The sequence below is a fragment of the Pogoniulus pusillus genome, chromosome 40 (assembly GCF_015220805.1).
Source record: "Pogoniulus pusillus isolate bPogPus1 chromosome 40, bPogPus1.pri, whole genome shotgun sequence".
Taxonomy (NCBI): Eukaryota; Metazoa; Chordata; class Aves; order Piciformes; family Lybiidae; genus Pogoniulus; species Pogoniulus pusillus.
This window is the reverse complement of record NC_087303.1, coordinates 6,716,907-6,743,975: the sequence shown is the minus strand read 5'-3', so window position 1 is coordinate 6,743,975 and position 27,069 is coordinate 6,716,907. Positions and strand designations below refer to the sequence as shown.

At 63.1% G+C, this 27,069-nt stretch overlaps 2 protein-coding genes and 1 long non-coding RNA gene across 5 annotated transcripts; 2 read left to right on the top strand and 1 right to left on the bottom strand.

Annotated features, from left to right (window-relative positions):
- Window positions 1–1,018: 1,018 nt before the first annotated feature.
- Window positions 1,019–9,449, top strand: ACBD4 (acyl-CoA binding domain containing 4). 3 transcript variants are annotated; one of them, XM_064174480.1, is made up of 11 exons: window positions 1,019–1,173; window positions 1,271–1,391; window positions 1,478–1,562; window positions 1,639–1,759; window positions 1,891–2,079; window positions 4,424–4,537; window positions 5,650–5,753; window positions 6,453–6,597; window positions 7,987–8,159; window positions 8,513–8,557; window positions 8,885–9,449. In XM_064174480.1, exons 1-11 carry the CDS (start codon window positions 1,092–1,094, stop codon window positions 9,002–9,004), a joined length of 1,299 nt encoding a protein of 432 aa, XP_064030550.1. In that variant the 5' UTR covers window positions 1,019–1,091; the 3' UTR covers window positions 9,005–9,449. The 3 variants fall into 3 exon arrangements, with proteins under 3 accessions (XP_064030550.1, XP_064030548.1, XP_064030551.1); XM_064174478.1 differs by having other exon boundaries at window positions 1,020–1,173; window positions 5,647–5,753; XM_064174481.1 differs by lacking the exon at window positions 1,891–2,079 and having other exon boundaries at window positions 1,023–1,173; window positions 5,647–5,753.
- Window positions 9,450–11,358: 1,909 nt separating this feature from the next.
- Window positions 11,359–12,756, top strand: HEXIM1 (HEXIM P-TEFb complex subunit 1). Its single transcript, XM_064174582.1, has one exon. The coding sequence runs from the start codon at window positions 11,463–11,465 to the stop codon at window positions 12,384–12,386; it is 924 nt and encodes a 307-aa protein (XP_064030652.1). The 5' UTR covers window positions 11,359–11,462; the 3' UTR covers window positions 12,387–12,756.
- A 1,640-nt stretch (window positions 12,757–14,396) lies between these two features.
- On the bottom strand, window positions 14,397–17,902 carry LOC135191911 (uncharacterized). The gene is made up of 2 exons (XR_010308880.1): window positions 15,872–17,902; window positions 14,397–14,697 (listed from the first exon to the last, which is right to left on the bottom strand). It is a non-coding gene; the product is annotated as an uncharacterized LOC135191911 (long non-coding RNA).
- Between the last annotated feature and the right edge of the window lie 9,167 nt (window positions 17,903–27,069).

The following is a 27,069-nucleotide window of genomic DNA, read 5'->3' as shown; positions in this document are numbered from 1 at the left end:
TTAATGAACCACAGTAATAATTAACGTCATTAACTGCTCAGTTTGACCACCCTGGCCCCTGCCCAGGCAACAGGACCATGCCCTTGCACAGTGCCCCACTGACACTGTCCCAGTGCAGTGTCCTGGCATTCCAGTGCAGCATCCCAGCACCTCCGTGTACTTTCCCAGTTCCAGGACACAGTGTCCCAATATCCCAGTGCAGTGTTCCAGTGCAATGCCTCACTGTGATGTTCCCGTGGGCTGTTCTAGTGCAGTGTCCTTCTGCATCACCCCATGCCTTGGTGCAATGTCCCAGCACTGCCCGATGCACAGTCCCTGTCTCAGTGCACTGTCCCACTCCACTGTGGGTGTGTTCCTGTGCACTGGCATTGTCCCGTTGCACTGTCACTGTCCCACTCCACTGTGGGTGTGTTCCTGTGCACTGGCATTGTCCCATTGCACTGTCACTGTCCCACTCCACTGTGGGTGTGTTCCTGTGCACTGGCATTGTCCCATTGCACTGTCACTGTCCCACTCCACTGTGGGTGTGTTCCTGTGCACTGGCATTGTCCCATTGCATTGTCACTGTCCCACTTCACCGTGGATGTACTCCTGTGCGCTGGCATTGTTGCATTGCACTGTCACTGTCCCACTTCACCGTGGATGTGCTCCTGTGCGCTGGCATTGTTGCATTGCACTGTCACTGTCCTGGTACACTGTCCTAGTGCGTAGTCCCGGCGCACGGTCACTGTCGCCGGTGCACTGCCCTGGTGCACTGTCCCTGTTCCTGTGCGCGGTGTCGCTGCCCGCCCCGTCTCGTTCCCCCCTCTCTGCAGTACCTGCGGTAGTCCACAAGGGGTCGCCACCGGACTCCGGCACCCCTGGGCTGCGCCGCTCCCTGCCCTTTGTCCAGCAGGGGGCGCTCGGACCCCGTTCCGCCATTGGCTACGGCGGTGAGCAGCGAAGGGGCGGGAAAGGGGCAGGGCGGTCCCTGTCGTAAGCGGAGCGCTGATTGGACAGGGCGAGCAGGGGTCGATGGAAGGAGAGCGCTGATTGGCCCCAGCGCTGTCCCCTCACGGAGGGGAACGCGCACCGGGGCCGGTGTCGGGGCCATGGAGGCGGACACGGAGGAGCCTGGGTGCGGGGCTCAGTTCCGCGCCGCTGTTCAGGTTATTCAAGGGCTGCCCCGAAGCGGTGAGTGTGGGCCAGGAACGGGGCCGGGAACCGAGGCAGGAACGCGGCCGGGGAGCTGCCGTCGCGGCGGCCCCGCTGAGGCCTTGTCCCGTCGCAGGTTCGTACCGACCCTCGTACGAGGAGATGCTGCGCTTCTACAGCTACTACAAGCAGGCCACGGCAGGGTGCTGCCAAGGCCCGAGGCCCGGTTTCTGGGACCCCATCGGGCGGTACAAGTGGTAAGGCCCCCGGGGGGTTGGGGGTGGCCCTCTTAAGGGCCCGGTGGGTCCCGGCGCTGCCCTGCTCACGGCTGCCTCACCCGCAGGGATGCCTGGCACAGCCTGGGGAAGATGTCCAAGGAGGAGGCGATGGCAGCTTACGTGGCTGAGATGAAGAAGGTGGCCCAAAAGGTAACGGGGAGGGGGAGCGCGGGCGGGGCGGGGCGGGCGCTCGCCGGTGCGCGTTGCGAGCTGCATCCCTCCCCAGATCATTGACACGGTGCCCATGGACGAGACGACAGAGGAGATGTTTGGGTACTTTGAGCCGCTCTACGAGGTGATCCACGACATGCCCCGGCCCCCCGAGTCCTTCTTCAAGAGGAAAGGGGGTGAGTGGGAGCTGCTGTGCCCCGCTTGTGCCCAGCGCATCCCTCACCTCTGTGCCACGCATCGCTCCCGCTGCTGGCCGCTTGCTTCTGCGCCGGCACAGCCATCACCCCGGGGCTCTGCTCTTCCCCAGGGCACGTCCTGCTGCTGCCTCCTGAGCAGGCGCCAGGCTGGGCACCGCATCCCCTCTGCCTGCCGTGGAGCAGCTGCAGCCGAGGGGCTGGTTTGGGCCCCGCCACCAGACAGGCGTCTCTCCGAGTGACGCGGGTGTTGGCTCTGCTCTGGGCTCGCTCTCTGCGAAACTCTGAGGCAAGAACTCGAGGTTTGGCTTTCAAACAGCCCTTGGCTTGAGTCTCCGTGCTGGGAGCAGGGGATCAGCTCCCACAGAGGGAAGCTGTGCTTCCTCTTGGCGCTGGCCCAAGGCAGGCCGGGCCAGGGCGGGCTTGTACCGGGAGCCTGGGTCGGCTGATGTGAACACTGGGACAGGCTCTGGTCACTTCGTGCAGCAGAGTGATGTGGAGAAGGCAGGACTGAGAGGCAGGATGACTGGGATCACCTTATGCTAGAGAAGAGTCTTCCAGCTCTTTCCATGCCTCTGGCTGCCACTTGGTGCTGGGAGGTGGCTGGGGATCTGTCCCACCCCGGAGCAGAGCAGTCCTTGGTGTATCTTGACGGGGAGAAACATCCAAGAGAGCAAAGAGCTGGACGTGGTGGTTCAGAAAGGTGTCAGCTAGTGCAGAGCAAACCTGCTGGCTGCACATCTGCAGCTTTGGCTGTGCCACATCTGCAGTGGGTTAGCTGGGCAGTGGGTGAGCTCTGGGGTGAATCCACAGTGGGTCTGTAGACTGCCACTGCTTTGCTAATGTTGGAGGAGCTCTCACAAACGGACTTGCTCCCTGCCTGCCCCAGGCACTGTCCCACAGCTGGCAGCTGCTCTCATCCCCTGCTTCCAAGGAGGACAGCAAAAACAGGTTGCCTGTGAGGCTCGGCCTCAGGGTGGCTGCTCCTTCCTGTGGTGCCCAGTGGCTTTTGCTCTCTCTCACTGATGCTGAATGCCTTGAAAAGGCAAACAAGCTTAATTTATCTTCCCTGGAACGTGAAAGCTGGGGCTAAATCCCTGCTCATTACCTGCTTGGGAGTGGCAGCCTGAGCTCGTGTCACTTACCAATGGCACTGGCACTTACGTCTACAGCTGGTAGTGAACAAGCTCGAGGTGCCTGAAGTGGTTTCATGGAATTCATAGAGTGCAGTGGGTTGGAAAGGACCCTCAAAAGTCATCTTGTCCAACTCCCCTGCAGTCAGCAGGGTCATCTCCAACTCGATCAGGTTGCTCAGGGCCCCATCAAATTTGACTTTGAATGCCTCAGCCACTTCCCTGGGCACCCTGCTCTTGTATTCCACCACTCTTCTTATGCAGAACTTCCTGCTGCTGTCCATCCCTGCTCTGGTTTCAAACCATTGCCCCTTGTCATGTCACTACAAACCCTTCTGAACAGCCCCTCCCCAGCTTTCTCCCAGGTCCCTTGCAGTGCTTTAAACCGTTGAGTGTCCTGAGCTGTTGAGGTCTCTAAGCCACCGTCAGGTTTTGGGTGGCTGCAGCTTTCCTCACCGCCAGTCCGGGGGAGGGAGGGAATGCTGCAGGGGCTGAGGGCACAGCGCCGCAGGCTGGGAGCCTTCAGGGGGCAGAGGTGCTGCATGCAGGAGGGGAGTCCAAGCAGCTTTGGGTTTGACTGTTTCCGAGTTCCACACACCGTGAGGGGTCACTTGGAAGCCAAACCGTGAATGACTCAGTGCCAGCAGCTCTGCAGTCAGCAGAGCTTTCACCAGCAGCTTACCCATGTAGGCCAAGACTCGGAGGCAACTGGGAGCCAACAATTCAGCCCTTAACAAACAGGCCCAGAGCTGCTCTGCCAGCCCTGTGGGCACGGGGGGCTGCTGTTGGAGCCAGGCTTGTCCTGGCACAGGGGTGGGAACAGTCATGGTCCCTGAGCAGAGCAGCCCTGGTGCTGACCCCTGTGCAGGGTGAGAGCTACACTTGTCCCCCACACACAGGGGCATCAGCCACCTGGACTGGGCTTGGGGGGGGCCTGCAGCCGTGGGTCTTCTGTTCTGGGGAGGGCAGGGATGTGCCCAGAAGGCACAGGCAGGGCAGGCTGCCACATTCCTGCCTAGCCTGGAGCAGGGAGCAAAGTCCCCTGGGGCCACTAGGATCATGGATGAGTTTAACCCCGTGGGCTCCACAGGGCAGTGGGCAAGGGCTGGAGCCCTCCCTGGGGTGCTGCTGCCTGCTGGAAGCCCTGGCAGGTGGTGGCAGCATGCAGTGCCCACACAAGGCTGTCCCCAGACAGTGCTTCTTGCAGTAGGCTCTGCTCGTGCCCTGCCAGGGGATGGTGGTTGTCACCTGTCACCCACTGGTGTTTACCCAGCTGCTGGCCTTCAGCCTGCTGCCACAGGGGCTTGGGGACAGGGTGAGCAAGAGGGTCTGGGCAGAGTAGATGCTGCCAACCAATTCCCAGCTGTTGGCAAAGAGAACTGACCCCTCCCTGCCTCTGCTGGCCAGGACAGTGGCCTTGTGTCTGTGCGTCCCTAGGCTGTGCTGGCAGAGAGCAGCTCTGAGCCCACACTACAGGAGTCACCTTTAATTCTCTGCCCTTCTCTCCACGCAGGCAGTCAGAAGCAGAGGGCTGAGCCCAGCCAGGATGATGCAGTGAGCAGCCCAGCTCTGGAGCACCCCAAAGATGCCCTGCCCAAGGAGCAGCAGAAGGGGCAGCATGGGCCAGGTTGGTCCTCCCTAGTGTGGCCAGCACCCGGCAGAGACCCTGCAAAGGAGGCACTGGCAAAGGAACTGAGCCTCCATCTGCCTGCAGAGCTTCAGGCACCTCTGGTCCAGCCCTGTTGGTGTTGCAGGCACTGCCTGAGTCACAGTGAGCTGGAGCTTTTCCTGGGTAGAGCTCTCAGTGCCATGCTGGATGCCAGAGTAACCCTGAGGGTTTGGTTCAGTGTTGCTCCTCCCCGTGCCAAGGGGCCTGATTCTGCTAAAGCACAGAGAGAAGGCAAAGAAGTTTCCCAGTGGAAGACCTCTTCGTGGAAGGTTGTGCTCCAGTGGGAGATGTTCTGCCTTAGCTCAAGCCATGTCCACACCTTCCGTTGCTGTGGGACCCATGGTGCCAAGCCCCAGTCCTCCCTGCCTGTGCCATGGCAAACACCTTGGTCCTGTTTTCAGTTGGTCAGCCCCTCACTGACTCCACCCAGCACTGAGTGACTCCTTTGAGGGCACTTGTGGCTCCCCGGGCCTGGAGGGGCCTTGCACTCTGCCCTGCGTGGGGTGCTCCAGGGGGATGTTCCCCTCACTGCTTGCCCACTTCTCCCCTGAGGAGCATGTAAGGCCCTTGAGCCAGCAACTGTGGCCAGCTTGTGCCCATCCTCATGTCACCAGGGCTGGCAGCATGCAGGGCCCCAGGTAGTGCCCCTGCCTGGTGGCAATTGGCACGGTGTGAACAGTGCCTGCCCTCTGCCAGAGTAGCAGGGGCCCTGAGCCCTGCCTTAAGAGGTTCCTCACTCTGCTGAACTTTGGCTGGTGAGAAGCACACATGGGCAGAGGAACCCACCCTAAAGTGTCACCACGCAGGGATGTGCCTGCCCATGAGTGGAGCAGTGCCACAGGCTGGGCAGGAGAGGGACTTCAGTGCTTGGGTTAATGGCCACGGTCCAGGTGGTGGTAGCAGAGTCAGCTCCTTCCCTCTCTGTGCCTCAGCTTCCTTCTCCTCCTGCCTGTCCTGGTGCACACAGGCGCTGCCTGCTTGCCAGCCTGTGGCCTTGTGGCTGCACGGAGCTGCCACTGCCCTGTGGGCAAGGCCAGGCCTCAGCTGAGCCCTGTGCTTCCCTTCAGCAGGTGGGCTGGCACCGGCCGCCGAGGTGCGCCAGGCTGGCACCGTGACCAGCGACTCCGAGGGGGATGTGTACTGTGACAGCCTGGAGCAGATGGAGTCTGAGCAGGTAACAGAGGGCTGGGGAGCCCTGGGCCCCTGCTGCACCACAGCAGAGGCTCTGCTCACTGCCAGCCCTGCCCTGCCAGCCCTGCCATGCCCACACTGCACGGGCAGAGCTCTCTGTTGTCAGCTCCCTGCTGCGGCACTGCTGCACCTGCGAGACTCCCATAGCCTGTGGGACAGCTTTGTGTGCCTCTTGGAACCTGGTCACTGGCCCTGAGGGGAGGCTGAGGACCCCTCAGTGTGTCCCAGCACCACCCGTGGTGCCCCTTTTTCCACCGATGGGCTGCTGTGGGCACCTTGTTTGCACCCCTGCCACTCTCTCTGGTCTCTGCTTCTGGGCAGCTCGGCTGGCACTGGCAGTGCTCTGCGCTTGAGGTGCTACACAAGGCTCAGCCCACCCTGTGGGCAGGAGGGAGGATGCTCCTGGCTGCCTGGCTTCTGCCTGCAGCTCTTCTGCCAGCTCAAGCCTGGGCATCTGGCTTCCGTGGGGGGGTTCTGCCCTGTCACCTCCCAAAACGGGCACGGACTGCTGCTGCCAGTGGGATTTTGGCATCATTCAGCCCCACACCCTCTCCACCACCAAAGCTGCCAGTGCAGGGCAAGGGGGCGAGGCCCTACCGCTGTCCCGGTGGCACCTGCTGTGGTCCTGCAGTCCCCGGGAAGGGGACCAGGGGTCTCAGGAGCCTTCTCTCCGCCCGCGCAGGCTGCGCAGCCACTGGAGCTGACCCCAAACGGCGGCATCCAGGCTGCGGCGGAGCCCCCGCGGCCCCGTGGCGCTGCGCAGGGGGAAGGCAGAAGACTGGAGGGGAGGAGCAGCGCAGGGCTCGCAGCCCCTGGCTCCCAGAGAGGTGGGTGCAGGGTTTGGCCCTTGTCTGCCTGCCTGCTGCCTTCCCCACCCCCAGGCAAGCAGGGCAGGGCGTCAGGGGCGTGTGGCCTCCCAGGGGAAGCAGAGTTTGGCTCCCACGTCCCGGGGGGTGGGTCAGTAGCTGCAGGGCGTCTTGAGCGCCCCTCTCAGCATCTCTTGGTCCCCAAGCAGTCTAGGGGCTACTCCGGGGCATGGCTCCTACATTGCCTGTGCTGTAGTGATGCTTAACTGGCCACGTTAGGAGGATGTTTGTGAGGGGAGCAGGGAGCAGAACTCTGCCACCCTGCACCCAGCCTGTGATCCCTGCTGCCAGCATCCTCACCCCACTGCCTTCGGGTGTGGGTGGTGCTGGGGGCAGTGGATGCTGCTGAGCCGTGGATCCTGGGGGTCTCACCCTGCTGCCTCCGGGTATGGATGGTGCTGGGGGGCCGTGGATGATGCTGAGCCATGGATCCTGGGGGCTCTCACCCCAGTGCCTTTGGGTGTGGGTGGTGCTGGGGGCAGTGGATGGTGCTGAGCCATGGATCCTGGGGGGTCTCACCCCAGTGCCTTTGGGTGTGGGGGGTGCTGGGGGCAGTGGATGGTGCTGAGCCATGGATCCTGGGGGGTCTCACCCCAGTGCCTTTGGGTGTGGGGGGTGCAGGGGTCATGGACTCCTGCGTGCCTTTGGGCACAGCCAGGCCCTTGCGCTGTGCCACTGCAGGGAGAGGAGCCTGCCAGCCCTCTGCATCTGTCCCCAGTCCCACCCCGGGTCACTGTCTACTACAGGGTGGCACTGCCATCCTCACCCATGGGACAGTAGGAATGGTGCCACCGTTTCACGTGGGCACAGCCCACTTGTCTCACCCTTATCTTCCCCCCGGTAATGTTTCCGTCACCCGGCCTGGGCTGCTTGACCTTGGGAGTTAACTTGTAACGAGGCCAGGTGGGGCTGGGCTGTCCCCCAGGGCTGGCAGGGAGGCCCTGCCCAGCTGCCACTGGCAATGCTGGTTAAATGGGTGGTGTTTGCCGAGCGGGTTTGGGGCCTTTGCTCAGCCCGAGGGCCTGGCAAAGCGTCCTGCCTGGCACTTGGCACCGGGTGAAGTGAGATGATCTGTGTGCCCATCACACCAGCGGGCTAGGGGTCACCCACTGCCACCTGCGCCCTGCTTTGGGGCCATGGTGGCCTGTGACACTGGGGGCAGGCTTGGCACTGGCTTGTGGAGGAGGCTGGGCTGGGGTGTGGGCAGCCTGCGGGCAGCCCGTGGGGCAGTGCAGGCACCCGAGGGCTCCATTGCTTGCCCTTGGGAGACGGTGCAGAGCATGAGCCCTGCCAACCCACCAGGCCCCTGCCCCACCGCCTCTGAGCCGTGCCCGGCTTCATGCCCTGCAGATCTGCAGCCTGCCGGGGGAGAGTGGCACACCAGGAGCACCCTGGAGCTCAGCCAGGGGGGGCTGCTGATGGAGCTGGACACCCACGTAGCTGGCACCATCCGAGCCTTGCAGGACGACATGCGGCAGGTGCTGGAGCGCCTGAGCGAGCTGGAGCTGCTCACTGCCGCGCAGGTATGCTCCGTGCTGCGCCTGGCAGGGCCACCAGGCTGGCAGGGCCTGGCTCCAGTTTCAGTCGGCCCCAGGTGGCTCAGGTGTGGAGAGACCTCTGGGTTGAGAGACACATCCAGGTGGGGCAGGGGCTGGTGCTGCTCTCATCCCCTCGGAGGTGTGGGCAGGGAGCTGGGGCACAGACAGGGCACTGATGTGCGGGCAGGGAGCTGCTGTGCCCATCGTTCCCATCACTCGTGGGGTCCCAGGTGGATCTCTCACAGGAGCTCTTGCTTCTGTTTCCCCCATCTCGGGGACAGGGGTATGCAAGGGAAGGGTCAACCCCCATCTGCACCCCAAACCCTCCTGTCTTGCAGGGGGACACTGCTGAGACCAACCCTGGCCAGCCGCTGGCACTGCAGGTGAGTTGGAGGCACTGCCTAGTGGCACTGCACCGTGGCCCTGCCATCCCATGCTGCTCGATGGCACATGGAGGCCTAGGAACGCAGTGTGGGAAGGAAGGGTCCCTCAGCAGGAGGCAGGTGACCTCCCTGGGGACAGTGGTGGCACCAGAGACCGCAGTGTTGATGCAAGATCCCCGCGCGGTGACAGATGCGCCAAGGACTGCCAGGCTGTGCCCCTGGCCTGCTGCTGCTGCTGCATGCCTTTCAGTGGAGGGCGTGGGGGTTCGGGCACACCAGTGTCATCTTCATCTCCCTCCCCACGCCACCTCTCTGTCCCCTCACCAGGCAACATCCCCGTGGCCGCTGGCCCTCTCCCCACGCACGCTGCGCACCCTGCTGTTCCTCGCCACCTGGCCCTTCATCACCCAGTGGCTGCTGCGTCGCTGGCAGGGCAGGAAGAGGTGACAGCCCCGTTCCTGCTGCCGCCACCACCCCTCCTCCCCAGTCCTGCTTACCACGAGCTGGGGAAGCGCCGTGGGATCGCCGCGGGAATCGCCTCCCCCAGCCAAGGGGTCTCCTGCGGGCCGGGACCTCAGCCCAGGGGAGAGGAAGCCACCACGCACCGCCGACTGCCACCGATTGCCACCGTCTCTCTCAGGGTCTCACCAGCACTGTTGGCATGGCACAGGGACGGCCTGGCCATGGGGATCGGGACGCGGGACCACTCCCACGCCCCAGACGGGATCCCGGGAGATCCCCTCACTGCTGCGCACAGATGGATGCGCCGGCGCCGCGGTCCTGGCACGGGGTTGGTGGCAGGGCACAGCCACCGTCCCTATCCCCAGAGCCCGGCTCCATGAAGAGCTTGACCATCCGAACCTGCCTGAATTAAAGTTGCCTTTTCAGTCCAGGTCTGGCTGCCTGTGCCCTGCCGCGGGGAGAGGGCAGCTGGCACTGGAGCCACCCTCCTGCTGTCCCCGCGGTGAGCAGAGGGGCGTGGTGGCAGCTGCCTGGTTCCCACTGCGTGGGGCACTGTCCCCAGAGCCCAGCCTCCCCTCCTGCCCTGGTTCCCGTTCCTGTCTCTAGGGTTCCCACCTCCACGCGAGGCTGGTGGTAGTACCACCTCGAACCGGGGTGGGCACCGGCACGGGCAGTTCCTAGCACCCGCCGCAGGCAGGACCCGGCAGGCCTCTGTTGCTGCCAGGCTGCCGCCGACACCGCCTCTTGCCTGGCTTCGGGGGCCCAGCAGCAGTGGGGTGCTTGGCCCCATCCCCTGGGCAGATGGTGGCTTCCTGCCCGAGGCTCCAGCAGTGCCAGCGCGGGGGCCCAGCAGCTGCACACCCCAGGCCTCGCTGGCGTCTGGCTGGTGGGGGCCAGGGGGAGAGGACGACACAGGCAGCGCCGGGCACAGCGCAGCGGCCCCGATGCTCCTGCCGCTGGGGTGACGCAGCGTCCCCGGCCCCTGCCGGGGGCTGTCCTCCTCGGCCACTGATCCCCCGTGGGCTGCCCACATCCGCGAGTCTCCAGGCCATGCGTGGCGGTGCGGGCCACGGTGAACCCCTTATGCCACCCCCAAGCCGTAGGCACCCCTGTGACCTCCCCGTGTCGTGGTCTCTTCCCCACGCATGGACACCCTCTCATAGCGTCACTCCCGTCCGTGTCCCCCCGCGGCGTGACCCAATGGCCATCCCCAGTCACGGCTCCCCCACAGCCCCCCCAGGCAGTGTCCCACTGGGGTGGCCCTCGCCCATGCTCTTCCCCAGGCACAGACCCTCCGTAGCCCCCCCGCTCCCTCATTGCGCCCCCATGCAGTGGGCCCCGTACCCCCCTCCGTGGCTCCCCGATGGCCCAGCCCCGCCCCCAGCCGCGGGTCCCCGGGGACTGTAACGGGGATGACATCGACATTGAGGGGGTGGCAGGCGCAGGACCAGCACCAGGGCCCGGACCCGGGCGGCGCTGACCCCCCCCCCACTCTTCCCCACCCCCTCCGCGGACCCAGCGCCCGGGAGCACAACTCCGCACCGCCCCTGCAGAAAGGGACACGGCGCCTTTAAGGCGGGACTTCTTCCGACCAGCGTTTGTTTACATCTTCCTCCGCGCGGATGCGAGGCCGTGATGCAGTCTCGCGATTCCTCCGCCCGCCCTCTTCGACCACTCCCGTCCCTCCGCGGCCCACGAGGCCTCCCCACAGCCCGGCCCGTTATAGCCCCCCGTGGCCGGGCTGGGCTGAAGCCCGAGAAGTGGCACCACAGTGCGGAGACTCCGCCGCGCCCCGGGGACTCCTTTCGGGTCGCGCCACAGACCAGCCGCGGGGGGGTGCCCAGGCGCTGCCCTCGGCGCGGCCCTGAAGGTCGCAAGGGGGCGCCCCTCCGCGCGTGGTACGGCCCGGCTCCGCCCCAGCCGCTTTGGATTGGCCGTGCAGCGCAGGAGTGACGTCCAGTACTACCAATGGCGGCCGCTCTCCCGCAGCGGCTAGGGGGCGGGGCCAGCCGCCTGGGCCCGCCCTCCGCTCCCGCCGATTGGCTGCGGGCGGCACCGCCCGCGCGCGGGGAGCGGCAGCGGCGGCGGCGGGCGCGCGGAGGGGGCGGGGAGCTGCGGCCGGCGGCGGGCGCGGGGCGGGGCGGGCAGGACGCATGCGCGGGGCGGGGCGGGGCGCGCGCGGCTATATAAGGCCGGGGAGCGGGCGGGGAGCGGCAGTCGGGAGCAGGCGGCAGTGGCGGCGGGCGGAGGCGTGGGGCGGGGACCGGTGGGAGGGAGGCGGCGGCGCGTGCCATGCGCGCGGGGGGGCGGGCCCGGCGGCGTTAACCCCTCGGCGACCGGTGGCAGTGACCCCTGGGGCCGGGCGGCCGGAGGGGGGCGGGCGGGGGGTTGGCCCCATGCGGCGCGAGTAGCGCCGGTTCCTGAGGGAGCGGAGTTGAGAGCCATGGCCGACATGGCGCCCCCAGAGCCGGGGCCGGACCCTGAGCCCCGGTGCGAACCGGAGCCCCAGGGCGAACCGGAGCCTCAGCCCGAGCCGGAGCCCGAGCGCGGCGACGCGCCGGCAGCGGACGGTGAGGCCGGGCAGCTGCCGCCCCCCGGGGCGGAGGAGGCAGCAGAAGCAGCAGCAACGGCGGGCGGCGCCGAGGGGCGGCCGTCGGCGGGCGGAGCGGCGCGTCCCGGCCTGGGTCCGCGGTGCCGGTCGTCGGTGGGTCGTACCGAGGAGTTACCGGTGAAGAAGAAGCACCGTCGCCGGCCGTCGAAGAAGAAGCGGCGCTGGAAGCCGTATTCGAAGCTGACCTGGGAGGAGAAGCAGCAGTTCGACGAGCGGCAGAGCCTCCGCGCTTCCCGGCTGCGCGCAGAGATGTTCGCCAAGGGGCAGCCGGTGGCCCCCTACAACACCACCCAGTTCTTGATGGAGGACCACGACCAGGAGGAGCCCGACCTCAAAACCGGGCTGTACCCGCGGCGGGCCGCCGCCAAGTCGGACGACACGAGCGAGGAGGATTTCCTGGAGGAGGCGGCGGACGAGGACGGGGGCAGCGACGGGATGGGGGGGGACGGCAGCGAGTTTCTGCAGAGGGACTTCTCGGAGACCTACGAGCGGTACCATGTGGAGAGCCTGCAGAACATGAGCAAGCAGGAGCTGGTGAAGGAGTACCTGGAGCTGGAGAAGTGCCTCTCCCGCATGGAAGAGGAGAACAACCGCCTGAGGATGGAGAGCAAAAAACACGGGGGGGAAACAGCGGAGACGGCGCGGGTGCGGCAGCTGGAGCTGGAGGTGGACAGGTTGAGAGCCGAGAACCTGCAGCTGCTGAAGGAGAAGGACCTGCCCGGCCAGGAGAAAGGCCCCTGCAAGCTGGGGGAGTGACCCTGGAGGGTGGAGTGGGGTTGGGGACAGGGTGCGGGGGGGAGGGGGAGGCTTTTTACAGAGGTGGGGGTGACATTACACAGCTGTACAGAGACGCCGCGGACCCTTTTTAACGGGAATAAAGCAGCTGGGGAGCGGGGAGGTCCCCTGTGGTGGGTTGGGGGAGGTGTGTGCGGGGAGGGCTGATGTATCCGTGATGGTTTTTTTTTTGGGGGGGGGGGAGGGGAAGAGAGGGATGATTTTATTTTATTATTGTGTGTCTAAACCAAACAAAAACGCCCCAGAAAAAAAGCTGTAAATTGGCCCAAACTTGACTATTAAAAATGCAAATAAATAAATATAGAAGTCTAATAAATTTAATTACTCCTAAGTGCTGCCTTTGGTCTGACTTTTCGAGAGGAGCTTTCAGCATTCCAGGAGGGAAGGAGTTTTGGGGTCTTAACTACGCTGCGGGACCACCCCAGGGGTGAAAATCAGCTCCAATTTGCACACTTAACCCTTTTTATTTCCCACCTATTTAAGCTTTTTTGTTGTTTCTTTCTCCCGACCTTTTTTTGCTGTTTATTTTTCCCACTGCTTCTTTCCATCCCCCACTAATGCTGCCAATTTCCACCCCCCCCGGTTCTAATTCTGCTCCATGATCTGAAATAGTTACAAATACCTGGGAAGGGATAAGAGCTCCTCGATACAAAAGGACATCTCGATGGCTCTCGGATGTATTAACTAAACCCCCTCTTTGTTGGCCTAAAATCTTGCTTCAAACGAAGTGTTTCCTTTTGGCTTTAGAGGACCTTGCTAAAATATGGGCAAAAACTGCTTTAAAAAAAAATAATTTTAAGTTACAAGTGCAAAGAAGGGAGGGGGAAAGAGAAAAAAAAAACAACTTCAAAGTTTTGGAGCAGCCCAGGGAAAAGTTTTGGTAGTCAGCACTTGGCCTGTGAAATGGCTGACGAGGGATGGGGTGGGTGGAAGGCGATGGCTCAGCTGCTGCTGTACCTGAGAGGGGAAGGAGGAGGAGGAGAGGCAGGAGCAGCTCCAGCAGCTGTGGGATTTGGGGGGGGGAGGTCAGCTAAAGGGTGCAGTAGGGGGGAGCTGAGCCTGCTCTGCTGTAACCGAAGGGGAGCGAGATGGGAGCGCGGTGATGAAACTTGTGCCAGGGGAGCAGGGAGGTGAACCCCCCCCCGGGCTGCAGTGGGGGCGACAGAACAGCCTTCGATGTCAAAACAGAGTCAGCTCCGGGGGAGGAGGGACCAAGGTGCCCCCGGCACTGCTCCGCTTGGGGTGGGCAGTGCAGGTGGGTTTGGTTGGCACTGGGGGGCTCAGGGAGGCTGCAGCTGAGGGGTTCGGCTTGAGGGCTCACACAGGTTTTTAACTCGCGCCTGGCAAAGGCCCTCGGCCCCAGGCACTGCTGGCAACGAGGAGAGGGCAAAAAAACCAGCTGGTGGAGGGCTACTTGCTCAAGAGCTCCGTAGCCGCCCGCGCTCCCTTCCCTGTGCCATGACATCATCGGGCAGAGCCAGCGCTCGGTGCGGCTGCAGAGGGAGGCAGCGCCGGGGGCCAGGCCGGCGGCACGGCGAGAGGCAGCGACTCCGCCGGGACCCAGCTGCCTGGGACAGCTCAGCCCCAAGCCTTCCCGCTCAGCCTCGGCGCCGCTCCTCAGAGATGCCTTCCCCTGAACGAGCTGCTCTGCATCCCTGCTTTTCCTCCTGCCGAGCAGGACAGCTGCAGGTGTCTGAGGGCACTGGCAGTGAGTGCTGTGCTCCATGGGTACCAGCCCTCAGCACCTGGCTGGTGTGAAAAGCTGAATGCAAGGGAATGTTCGTGGTCAGACAGCACAGCAGCTGCTACACAGCGATGCTGTTACCAGTTTAGTGTCCCCACAGGGTTTGCTTCCATCTACTTAACCCTAAGTCTGTCACATTTAACTCCTAGGAATAAATCACTTCATTTATCTGTCAATGCTTTAACAAATAAAACTTAACACTCCCCCCCCAAAAAAAAACCAAACACTTTTAACAGTCAACTCTGACTCCACCAACTTTTCCTGCTTTATTCCATGCTCTGTTTTAATGAGAGTCTTCCTATCAACCAGGTTACCTCTGATGCTTGCTTAGGAGGTGTTGAAGAACTGCACAGCTCCTTGCAAAGGCTCATCCCAGCTCCTGCATCCAAACCTCCTGGCAGACGCAGGCCAGTGGCATTCAGGGAGCTCTGAGTGGCTCAGCAATGGACAGGGAGCTTGTCTGTGCTTCTCCTCCCTGGAGCCAGGCTCGGACTTGGTCTGGAGCAGCCAAGCTTGAGTGCAGCTCAGCTGTTGGAGAGGAACAAATAAAATCTTGGAGATGAGCAGAGATAAAGGTCGGGCAGAGCTGCTGTGATGTGGGAGCTGAGGGCAGCAATTAGTCCCTCCTGACGAGGAGGCAGCTCACTGTCTTAACTGGTTGAGGGCAAGGAGCTCCCTGGAGGGCAAGGCACCTCCCCAGCCTTTGAAGCACATCTCTTCCCTGGCTGCCACCATTTTGGGCTCTCCTGGGTTGAGCCAAGTGGCCTTTATTCCAGCTCCACCAGTAAGCCCGGGATGGCTGCTGGCAGAGCAGCACCCTGCCAGCTGCCCAGCACCTCAGCACAGGGCACACAGCGGGGGGCACCTGCCTGTCCAGCTGCGGGGCACAGCAGTGGGGATCTGCCTGTGCCAGCTCCTACATGTCCCAGCTGTGAGGCTGAGTAATGGGGATCAGCCTGGCCAGCTCCTTCCTTTCTCAGCTGTGGGTTGAGTGGTGGGGAGAGGCTCAGGAGGGCACTGCCAATGGCAGCTCTGTGGCAATCAGCCCTGGAAGCACAGGGCATGGAGGGGCTTCATGGCTCAAGGCTTTCACAGTTCCTGTCCTTGCAAAGGCTTCCCACTCCTGTCCTGGGGAAAGGAAGGAATTACAGAATCACAGAACCACAGAATGGGTTGGGCTGGAAGGGACCTTAAAGACCATCCAGTTCCACCCTCCCTGCCATGGGCAGGGTCACCTCCTGCCATACCAGGACACTCAAGGCCCCATCAAACCTGCCTCTGACCACTTCTCCACCAGCACAGGAGAAAAGGGGACTGAAACAGCCCAGCTGTGGTTGGGGCCACTCTTTGGCATGGGGTGAGGCAGCAGAAGGGCAGAGCAGTGCCCTGAGAACGCTGCTGGATGCAAGCAAACAAAAATAGGAAGCAGCTCAGCCCAACAGCCTGCTCCTGTCGCAACGGCGGTGCCAAGCGACACCCAAATCCTGCCCCCTGACACCAACACGGGGCTCTGCCCTCTCTCACAGCCCAGAGAAGCCTGAAGCAGGGGGATGGAAGTGGCACAGCAGTCCTGAGCTGTTTGATGTCCCAGGCTGTATAAAGCAGGACCCAGAGCTGACAGTGATGCTGCTGTCCTGCCTGCACCAAACCTGCACTAACTGCATCTAATTCTGTCTGCTCTGTGTCCCGAGGACAAACCTACCCAGCTGTTGGGGACATCCTGGTCATCTTCTTGTGTCACCACAGCAGCACAGCCAGTCCTGCACAGGGAGAGGTTTCATAGTGCTCACCGATGAGGCCATGGCCAAAAAGCTGGGAGGGTGTGTGTGGGGTTTGGTCCATCTGCAACAAACCAAACCCCAAGTTAGGGTCAGGCTCTGTGTTTGCTCCCTTCCTGCTCCCACCCTACAAAACACCTTCTGACAGCCTGGGCAGGCACAAGGCACTTGGCTGGAAGGAAGCATAACCCTGATTAGCTTGGCAAAACCAACTTGAAATGAGAGCTTCAGCTGTGGGGAGCCTGCAAAGGCACCCAACGACACAGCCCCCAGCTCTCAGAGTGCAGCCATCATCAAAATACAAAGGTTCAGAGTTCAGGACCTAATAAATCAAAGAGAGGAGCCAAAAATTGTTAAGCAGAGCCTTAACAACAAAGCATCTCCTCCAAAAAAACCCACCCCACAACCACCCAACTCCAACCATAACCCAGCAAGAGAATAATCTGCTTTTTAACTGGAGGACTCCAAATTTGACAGCACAATCTCTACTTACACCAAAAGCCTCCCAAAACCTCACTGTTTTACATCTAAACCAAGGGCCACTAATACCAGGGGATGAGCTGGCATTATCTGCCTCCTGCAAAGGGACTGCCTGAAAAACAAACCCCAAACAGAACCACCTCAGGCCTGCACCACGACCAGCACCAACTCAACGCTGCCCTCCTCAGCTGCCCCACACCTCGGCAGGGAAGCGCCAGCAGAGAGGCTGCTCTCAGCTCAGGAACTCGGCAGTGCTGAGAAGGGTTAAAAAAATGACTAAAGAAAACCAGAAACAGGCAACAAGAAACAAGAAACAGGCTTTTCTTGACTTTGCACATGGAAAAAAAAAGGGGGGGAAGGGAGGGGGGGGGCAAAAATCCCCACCGGGTTCTTTCCAGCAGCCGCAGGAGTGGCTTTTATAACTGCGAGACAAGGTTCGCTCCGGTTTATTATCAGCTGGGGAAGTTACCCCTTGCGCCCTGGCAACAGGCAAAAAGGCTTTTGTGTGTTAAGGCTGCCCCCACGCCACAGCAGCGATCGGCAGCCAGCAGCGGGCCAGGGGAGGCCATGTTAGCTGGGATCCACTGGATCCCGCCCGCGAGAACCAACCCCCCCCCCCCCCCCTCCGGGGATCCGGCCGCGGGAATGTGTGAAACAAAGGATTAAAGCGGAGGGGTTGTTTTTTTTGCCCCCCTCCCGGCGTGGGGGTGTGCGAAGGCACGGGGGGGCCAGGGGCTGCTGTCGCCCACCCGGGACGTGTCAATTCCTCAGCCAGGAGCTGCGCCGCAACTCCGGCCCGGCCCCGCCGCGGGGGCACAGGCAGAGAGCAGCCCCGCGGGGAGCGCAGGCTGCTGCCGCCCAGCACCTGCCAGCCCCGGAACAAGCTGCCCCTGCCAGCCGCCTCGCCCAGCCCCGCCGGCAGGCTGCAGCCAGGCCCCTCGGGGGCGCACGGCCGCGCTGCGGACACTCGCGGGGCCCAGGGCAGGGAGCCTGAGCCGGGCCGGGCCGGGCTGGGCCTTCTCCCGTTCCTCTGCGCAGACCGCAGGAGGAGGCCGCGGAGTCCCCGGACGAGGCAACGCCGCGGTGTGAGGCTCCACCGGCTCCGGACGAGGAGTCCCCGGCAGGGGCTGGGCTCCCCCGATCCCCGGGACCCTGCCGGGGGAGCGGCCGGCGGCAGGTGCGGCGCCGCCGCCCACGTCAGGGCCGGCGGGGAGACCCGTGCTCCGCTCCCGGGAGAAGGGAGGCCCGGCCGGGCCGTCCCGCGACCTCGGCTCGGCTGCGCCGCGCAGAAGCCCTCAGCGCCGGTCCCCGGCCGCCCGCGGCCTCGCCGTCCCGCGCCCCCCGCCGCCGCGGCCGACAGCTAGGCCCGGAGCCGGCCTCGGCGCACACAAAATGGCGGCGGCGCTCCCCTCCGCCCGCCATAGCGGCTGCTGGGCCCTGCCGCCCTTCCGCCAATCAGGTGCTGCGGTGCCGCTTGCCTGACGGCTTGGCCTACCCAATGGAAGCGAGCGATGTAAGGGAAGAGGCGGGGCGCCGGCGGCCCGCGGGGGATTATGGGGGTTGTGGTCCTCCGCCCCGGCTCGGCGGCGAGGAGGGCGTGGCCGTGGACTCGCTGTCCCATGATGCCCCACGGTGGCGGGCGGAGCCGCCCACTGGCTGAGGGGGGCCCGGGCCTGCTCTGGGCCGTGCTGCTGCTGCCTGCTGCCTGCCGTCCCGGTTGGGCGCTGCCGACCCGGTTGGGCGCTGCCGTCCCGGCTGGGCGCTGCCGTCCCCGCTGGGCGCTGCCGCCTCGGCTGGGCGCTGCCGCCTCGGCTGGGCGCTGCCGTCCCGGCTGGGCGCTGCTGCCGCCAGCGCCGCGGGGGTTCCGGCGCTGAGGTTTCCAGTGCGGCGAATTAACCTCCCGCAGAGCGCTGATAACACCAGGGCCCTCTCGGGGCGGTGGGGAGTGGGCGCTGCGGGCCCACCGTGGAGCCCCTCGGCGGGGCGGGGCGGGCAGGGCCCGCCGGGCTCCCGGGAGGAAGGCTTTGGCGTCTGGCCCTGGGTGCTGCTGGCCCGGCGGTGGCCCAGCTGGCCGAGGCCTCGCTCAAGTGGCCTGTGCAGAGTGTCTGCGGGGGCGGGGGGAGCGTTGCACCGGGAAGGTGCCCCCTGAAAAGGGGGTACGCGGCACACAGGGGGGGACCCCAGCTCCAGGGGAAGGTGCTCGGCACACAAAGGGTATCGTGGTTGTGAAGAGAGGTGCCCGGCTCTAGGCATAGGCCTTCTCCTTCAGGTTGCTGCTTAACTCTTTCATGCCCCTGTCCTCCTTCAGCGCTGTCCCCGGGTGGCAGTCGGCAGGCACTGATGCCAACGCTGATGCCAACTGGCAGCCAGAGGTGGCGGTTTGCAGACAGGGCTCCCCGTGGGCAGCGTGCCACCCTCAGCTGGCAGGGCGAGAGCTGAGTGTGATGGTTCTCACCCCGAACTGCTTCTCTGCCAACTCTTGCTCCCAGCGTGAGCCTCAGCTCCATCTTGGCGCTCAAGGAGAGGAGCAACCCAGAGAGCAACCTGGAGGAGCTTTGCCAAGCCTCTCCCTCTCCTTGCAGGCAGCCTCGGGGGCTGAGCTGTGAGTGTTAGGAGCAAGGTTTTCAGTCTGCAGGTATGCAAGGAAATTAAGTGTACTTTGGGGCTCAGCACATAAAAAGGACCCCCCCCAAAGGTAATAAATTGTGCATATAGCCAATAACCCCCAAAAGGCTCTGTGTATAAAGGAAGACAGCTCGGACTTGCCCTGCTCGGAGGGCAGGCTGAGCCCAGGCTCTGCCCCTCTCTGGTTTGGGAGAGAATCGCGCAGGGGATTGGCCTCTGTAGCCACTTGAAGCTTTTCTAATCGAGTTCTGCTGCTCTGAGAAGACGAAGAGATTTTCTGCTTTTTTTTGTTTTCCTGGGCTGATAAACTCCAAAATCACAACCACAAGAGCCACAGCCCCCCCTCGGTGTCGGGCTTGGAAGGAGGGGGGTGAATCATAGAGCCATAGAATCAGGCAGGTTGGAAGAGAGCTCCAAGCTCACCCAGCCCAGCCTAGCACCCAGCCCTGCCCAACCAACCAGACCATGGCACTAAGTGCCCCAGCCAGGCTTGGCTGCAACACCTCCAGCCACAGCCACTCCACCACCTCCCTGGGCAGCCCATTCCAGTGCCAATCACTCTCTGCCAACAACTTCCTCCTCACATCCACCCTAGACCTGCCCTGGCACAGCTTCAGGCTGTGTCCCCTTCTTCTGCTGCTGGCTGCCTGGCAGCAGAGCCCAACCCCACCTGGCTACAGCCTCCCTGCAGGCAGCTGCAGGCAGCAATGAGCTCTGCCCTGAGCCTCCTCTGCTGCAGGCTGCACCCCCCCAGCTCCCTCAGCCTCTCCTCACAGGGCTGAATGTTTTCCAGCTGCTGTGTTGGTGCTGGAAGTGGCCTGGCTGCTGGGGATGTAAAGTGGGCCAAATCTTGGGAGGAAGGGGATGGATCCACCTCCCCTGCTCTGCCTGCCCCACTACAACCCTGCCCTGGATACGGGAGACAACGAGGGGCAGGAGGCCTTTTTGCAGAGACCCCAGGGGGGCTGTGAAGGAGGCTCAGGGGCCATCGGTGCCACGTCCTGGGAAGGGAGCTCCAGAGTGTCACCCCTGGGCCAGGATCAGCACCTGTGGGTCTCTCCCTGTGCCCAGCAGGCACTGTGCCGGGAGGCGCAGGCAGGGCCAGCAGCCAGCGCCAGCAGCCAGCGAGAGGCCCAAGCTTGCTCTGCTCTGCAGCGGTGCTGGCAGTGGCTGAGGCAGTGCCAGGAGCCCCTCACTCGCTCCAAGGGCTCTGTCCCTGTCCCTTCCCTGCCTGGGAGATGCTGGGGTCTTCACTGGGAGAAAGGCAGAGCCAAGCTTCCCACCAGACGTGGGACTCCTCCCCTCCCCTTGGCATGCCCTGAGCTCTCCTGGGTGCTCTTCTGGGCTGGTCCCAGCTCTACAAGCCTGAGCACCCCCATTTTGGAGGCTTCTTTTTCTATGCTGGAAGCAAGGATTTGGTAGCTGTGACATTGGTGACACAAAGACACAAGCCTCCAGCTGGTGCACATGGGGTTTGAGTCCCTACCTGTGCCATTTGCTGCTTTTTTGTGCCTTCGAGGGGTCACAGCCCCACGACAGCCTCCTTGGTCATGAGTGTGGGGGCTGTGGGACTCCCCCCCCCCCCATGCCTGCTCCTGCCCTTCCCTTGCCTGCTGTTGCCCAAGCAGAGCGCAAGGCAGGGCCGTGGAGGGGTTTGCAGGAGCAGGGGAGCAGCCTGCTGTGCTGATAAGCCACATCTCCCGGGGTGTCCACCTTATCTGCCAGCCTCTGCCTGCCCCGGCACGGCCGAGCCGCGCATCGTGTGTCAGCCAGCGCCCAGCTCCGCTCCTTCGCTCGCTCCCTCCGCGCTGCGCCGAGCAGCAGCGGGGGTGGTGCTGAAGCTCTCCGAGGGTGCCACGGGCAGTGCTTTTCTGAGCCGTGGGGCTGCAGTAAGGACCCGGAGGCGATGCTGCTCCTCAGGGTGCTCTGTGCACTGTGAGAGCGTTGTGTCGGTCCAGCGCTGCTGCAGGAACAGCTTCAAGGTCCCAGCAGCGCTGGGGGGCTCCAAGGTGCACGGAGGAGCTGGAGGGTTTGGCAGCCGACCCCACGCAGGGACAGGCTGGTCCCTGGGCTGCTGATGCTGGAGGGGTTTGTGGTTTAGAGCTCCAGACTCATTTCCCCCTCTCCCCCCTCCCCCCCATGTATTTAGGTGGTTTCCAGCTGTGCTTTAGCCTCCTCCACAGCCCTGGTGTTGGGTCTGGGTGCAGCCACTGCCCGGTCTGGCACCCGTGGGTCCACTTGCTCTTTGTGGCACCCAAAGGCCTGGGTGCCACGATCCTCTGCACACCCCTCAGGAATGTTTTAGGGACATCAGGTGCTTGCACAGCCCTGATCTTGCCGAACTGGCCTGCCGTGGGCTGGCAGACCTGGCTGCGTTTGCCCTCAGGCTCTGGGGATGTTTTGCAGGGGAGAAAGTGCCCCAGGCTGGACTTAAACTGGTGGCATGGGGCAGATCTGGGTCTGGATCTGCAGTCAGAGGGGGTTATTGTGCCAAGGGCCCGGGATAGAGCTGAATTAAGCTGGGTGGCTGCTGGGCTGGCTGGGCCAGGGAGATGCCTGCTGGGACTAGCCTGAGCTTGAGCAAAGCCTTGAGCAGCTGGGGCAGGGGTGGGGTGAAAGGATTCAGTGTTGGCACCAAGCTCTGCCAGCAGCTTTGCAGCCAAGGATCCATCCAGAGCCCAGACCCAGCTGCCAGGTGTGCCCCTCCTGGCATCAGCACAGCCAAATGGGTGTCATGGGCAGCACCACTGGTGGCATGGCTGGAACACACAGCCCTGCCTGGGGACAGGTTGCCTGCACACTGCTCTTTGGATGCCCTTGGGTGCTCCCACAGCTCCCAGTGCTGTCCCTCGGACACCGAAAGCACAGCCTGTGTCCCCAGTGCAGTTTGCTCCACTCCATTTGTCTCTTCAAGCCAAAGCCAATATGAAACCTTGAGTCCTGTGTCCAGTTCTGGGCTCCTCCATTCAAGAGAGATGTTGAGATACTGGAGCATGTCCAGAGAAGGGCAACAAAGCTGGTGAGGGGCCTGGAGCACAGCCCTGTGAGGAGAGGCTGAGGGAGCTGGGGGGGTGCAGCCTGCAGAAGAGGAGGCTCAGGGCTGACCTCATTGCTCTCTACAACTACCTGAAGGGAGGTTGTAGCCAGGTGGGGTTGGTCTCTTCTCCCAGGCAACCAGCACCAGAACAAGGGGACACAGCCTCAAGTTGTGCCAAGGGAGGTCTAGGCTGGATATTAGGAGGAAGTTCTTGCTAGAGAGAGTGATTGGCATTGGAATGGGCTACCCAGGGAGGTGGTGGAGTCACTGTCCCTGGAGGTGTTCAAGAAAAGACTGGATAAGGCACTTAGTGCCATGGTCTGGTTGATTGGACAGGGCTGGGTGATAGGTTGGACTGGATGATCTTGAAGGTCTCTTCCACCCTGGTTGATTCTATGAAGACATCAGATCTATGAAACATGCCCCAAACCAGCACGGCTTTGCCACCCACTTCCCACAGCCTGGCCATCCAGTGCCCACCTTCCAGCACTCAGCACCCCAGGATCCAGTTGCCAGCACCCAGCTCCCCAGGACCTAGCTCCCAGCATCCATATCCCAGCTCCTCAGTTTCCAGCATCCCAGTGCAACCTGCACCCTGCTCCCCAGCACCCAGCTCCCCAGTACTCACCTCCCAGTGCTACCAGCACCTTGCACTTACCAGCCCAAGCATCCAGCAGCCCCAGCAGCCAATTCCTGTCTCCCAGTGCACCCAGTGCCCATGTGCCCAGCACTCCAGAGCTCCAAGCACCCATGTTCTAGCACTTTCAGCACCAGAGACCCAGCTCCTTATGCCCACCACCAGTGCTCTCAGTGCCCATCTCACAGTGCTCCCTGCACCTAGCATCTCAGAGTCCAGTGCTTCCAGTGCCCCTCTCCCTGTGCTCCCAGCACCCACTTCTCAGTGCTTCCAGCACCCATCTCCCTGTGCTGCAGCACCCCAGATCCCAGTGCTCCCAGTGCCCATCTCCCAGTGCTCCCAGTGCCCATCTCCCAGTGCTCCCAGTGCCCATCTCCCTGTGCTGCAGCACCCCAGATCCCAGTGCTCCCAGTGTCCATCTCCCAGTGCTCCCAGTGCCCATCTCCCTGTGCTGCAGCACCCCATCTCCCAGTGCTCCCAGTGCCCATCTCCCCGTGCTCCCAGTGCCCCCAGTGGCCAGATCACAGCGCTGCCAGCGTCCCTCTCCCGCAGTGCTCCCGGCACGGAGCTGTTCCCACCCGCGCCGGACGCTGCGGGGCGCCACAGGCGGCCACGTGTGCCCCGCCCCAGCCCCGCCCACTGCCCTGCACGCGGGGCTAGCCCCGCCCCCCCACGCTTAGCCCCGCCCCCAGCGCGTGCACAGGCGGCCCCGCCCCCGCCTCGCTCAGCCTGCGCTTGGCTCCGCCCCCCCCCGTGCGACCTCCTCCGTGTCCATTGCCTGCGTGTCCCTGCGCCCCCGCGTGTCCGCGGTGCCCCTGTGTCCCCCGGGACATCTGTGTCCCTGCGCCCCCGCGTGTCCGGGGTGCCCCTGTGTCCCCCGGGACATCTGTGTCCCTGCATCCCCGCGTGTCCGGGGTGCCCCTGTGTCCCCCGGGACATCTGTGTCCCTGCGCCCCTGCGTGTCCCGCGTGTCCGGGGTGCCCCTGTGTCCCCCGGGACATCTGTGTGCCTGCGCCCCCGCGTGTCCGGGGTGCCCCTGTGTCCCCCGGGACATCTGTGTCCCTGCGCCCCCGCGTGTCCGGGGTGCCCCTGTGTCCCCCGGGACATCTGTGTGCCTGTGTCCCCTCGTGTCCCGCGTGTCCGGGGTGCCCCTGTGTCCCCCGGGACATCTGTGTCCCTGCATCCCCGCGTGTCCGGGGTGCCCCTGTGTCCCCCGGGACATCTGTGTCCCTGCATCCCCGCGTGTCCGGGGTGCCCCTGTGTCCCCCGGGACATCTGTGTCCCTGCGCCCCCGCGTGTCCGGGGTGCCCCTGTGTCCCCCGGGACATCTGTGTCCCTGCATCCCCGCGTGTCCGGGGTGCCCCTGTGGCCCCCGGGATACCTTTGTCCCTGCGCCCCCGCGTGTCCCCACGTCTGCAGTGTGCCCCTGTGTCCCCTGGGATTTCCACGTCCCCCAGGTCCCCCGTGCACTCCTGCCTCCCCTTTCTGTCCCCACCTCCTCTGTGCCCTGCTATGTCTCTCCAGGTCCCCTGTGTGCCCCTCCCATGTCCCTCTGTGGCCTCCAGATGTCCCCAGCCCCTTCCAGGTCTCCTGTGGCTTCCCTGTCCCTGGCGTTCCTGTGCTTCCTGTGTCACTCCATGTCCTCTGTGACCCCCATGCATCCCCCCACCTGCCCCCGTGATCTCCACGGGCCCTTGTGTCTGCCATGTCCCAGCCCATTCCCGGTGTTCCCTGCCTCTCCTGTGTCCCCTCCATGTCCTGCTTCTCTGCTGCCCTCTGAGCACCCTGCTGTGCACCCCAGGCCCCCCCATGGCCCCGTGTCCTCCACACGCTCACTGCTGTTCCCACATCCCACGCACGATGAGTGCTGTGCCCCCAGATGATGGGGAGTGGGGGCTGTGTCCCCCCCCAGTGTGATGGGGGGCAGGAACTGTGTCCTCCCTGGGGCCACCAAGCCCATTCCCCAGGCACGGTGGGACCATGGACAGGCAGATGCCCAGCTCCTGGCCCCGAATGAGGTGACCCTGTCCCCTCTGGCCCCCCAGGCCATGCTGCCAGCCAGCATCAAGGCCTGCTGGCTGAGCCCTGTGGTGACAACCGTTTATTGTAGGACCTACAAAAAAGCAGAGGCAGCTAAATCCACCCAGAAGCCAGCACAAAGGGGGCCTGACTCAGCCCAAAGGCTGGGGGGCTGCTGGGGGCAGGGGAGAGCCAGGAGTGGCCATTGGGGCACCCAGTGGGGAGGATGAGCAGGTTTGGGGTCAGAGGGGGGTCACCTGGAAACATCATCCTGTCTTTACAGGGGGCTTCTCGAAGCAGGTGGGGGCTGCTGGATGGCCCAAGGGTGCCCAGGAGCGAGCACTAATGATTGATTGATCCATCATTAGTAACTAATCATCCTTGTAAGGCACAGCATGAGGATGACTATGGTGGGTAACACATTTTGGAGGGGCCTCTCTTCCAAACCCAGAGGCAGAGGTGTGACAAAGGGCCAGGGGCTGGTGGCTCCTAAAGGAAGCTCCATGGCTGGAGCAGAGTGAGGGTTATGTCACAGTACCACAGTGTCACAGTGTCACAGTGTCACCAAGGTTGGAAGAGACCTCACAGCTCATCCAGGCCAACCCTTTAGCACAGAGCTCAAGGCCAGACCATGGCACCAAGTGCCACGTCCAGTCCTGCCTTGAACAGCTCCAGGGACGGCGACTCCACCACCTCCCCGGGCAGCCCATTCCAGTGGCCAATGACTCTCTCAGGGAAGAACTTTCTCCTCACCTCCAGCCTAAATCTCCCCTGGCACAGCCTGAGGCTGTGTCCTCTCCTTCTGGTGCTGGCCACCTGAGAGAAGAGAGCAACCTCCTCCTGGCCACAACCTCCCCTCAGGTAGTTGCAGACAGCAATGAGGTCTGCCCTGAGCCTCCTCTTCTCCAGGCTAACCAATCCCAGCTCCCTCAGCCTCTCCTCCTAGGGCTGTGCTCAAGGCCTCTCCCCAGCCTCGTTGCCCTTCTCTGGACACGCTCAAGCATCTCAATGTCCCTCCTAAACTGGGGGGCCCAGAACTGAACACAGCACTCAAGGTGTGGTCTAAGCAGTGCAGAGTACAGGGGCAGAATGACCTCCCTGCTCCTGCTGGCCACACCATTGCTGATGCAGGCCAGGATGCCACTGGCTCTCTTGGCCACCTGGGCACACTGCTGGCTCATGTTCAGGTAGGTACCAATCAGCACCCCCAGATCCCTCTCTGTCTGGCTGCTCTCAGCCACTCTGACCCCAGCCTGTATCTCTGCATGGGGTTGCTGTGGCCAAAGTGCAGCACCCTGCACTTGGAGCTATTGAACTCCATCCCCTTGGACTCTGCCCATCTGTCCAGGTGGTCAAGGTCCTGCTGCAGAGCCCTTCTGCCCTCCAACCCAGCCACATCTGCCCCCAGCTTGGTGTCCTCTGCACACTTGCTGATGCCTGACTCCATGCCCTCATCCAGATCGTCTATGAAGATGTTAAAGAGGATGGGGCCCAGCACTGATCCCTGAGGGACACCACTAGTGACAGCTGCCAGCTGGATGTGGCACCATTCACCACCACTCTCTGGGCTCAGCCCTCCAGCCAGTTCCTGACCCAGCACAGAGTGTTGCCATCCAAGCCATGGGCTGACAGCTTAGCCAGCAGTGTGCTGTGGGGGACAAATGTGTGGGGTGCTGTGAGCTTCCAGCCCTTCAATTCCCTTTGGGATTGACTTTGGGGGCAGCTCTGGCTGGGATGAGTTGAGGGCACTGCCAGCATGGCATGAGGAGGTGGCATCTCCTACTGCCTTCACAAGATGCAGAGAATGGCTTGAGTTAGAAAGGACATTAAAGACCACCCAATTCCAACCCCCCTGCCATGGGCTGGGACACCTTCCAGTAGCCCAGGTTGCTCCAAGCCTCATCCAGCTTGGCCTAGACCTTCCCCTAAAGCTCCCTAAAATCCTTCTGGCTTTTGCCCATGCTGATCTTCAGCTCTTGGGGATGCTCCAGAAGATGAGGTTGAGGAGAAACCTGATTTAGAGCTTGAAAACCAAGCATTATCCTTCCTGACACTGGAATAGGTTGCCTGAGGAGGCTGTGGATGCCTCCTGGTTGGAGGCTTTGAGCTGGGAGAGAGGAGACTGAGAGTGGAGATGTGGAAGAAATTGTTGAGAGGGAGGGTGGGGAGAGGCTGGCACAGGTTGAGGGTGCTGAGACCCTGGCACAGGTTTGCCAGGGAGGTTGTGGAGCACAGAAGCACCCAATGTGATCAAAGATCACATTGGGTGCTTCTGTGCTCCACAACCTCCCTGGAGGTGCTCAGGACCAGGCTGGATGAGTCTT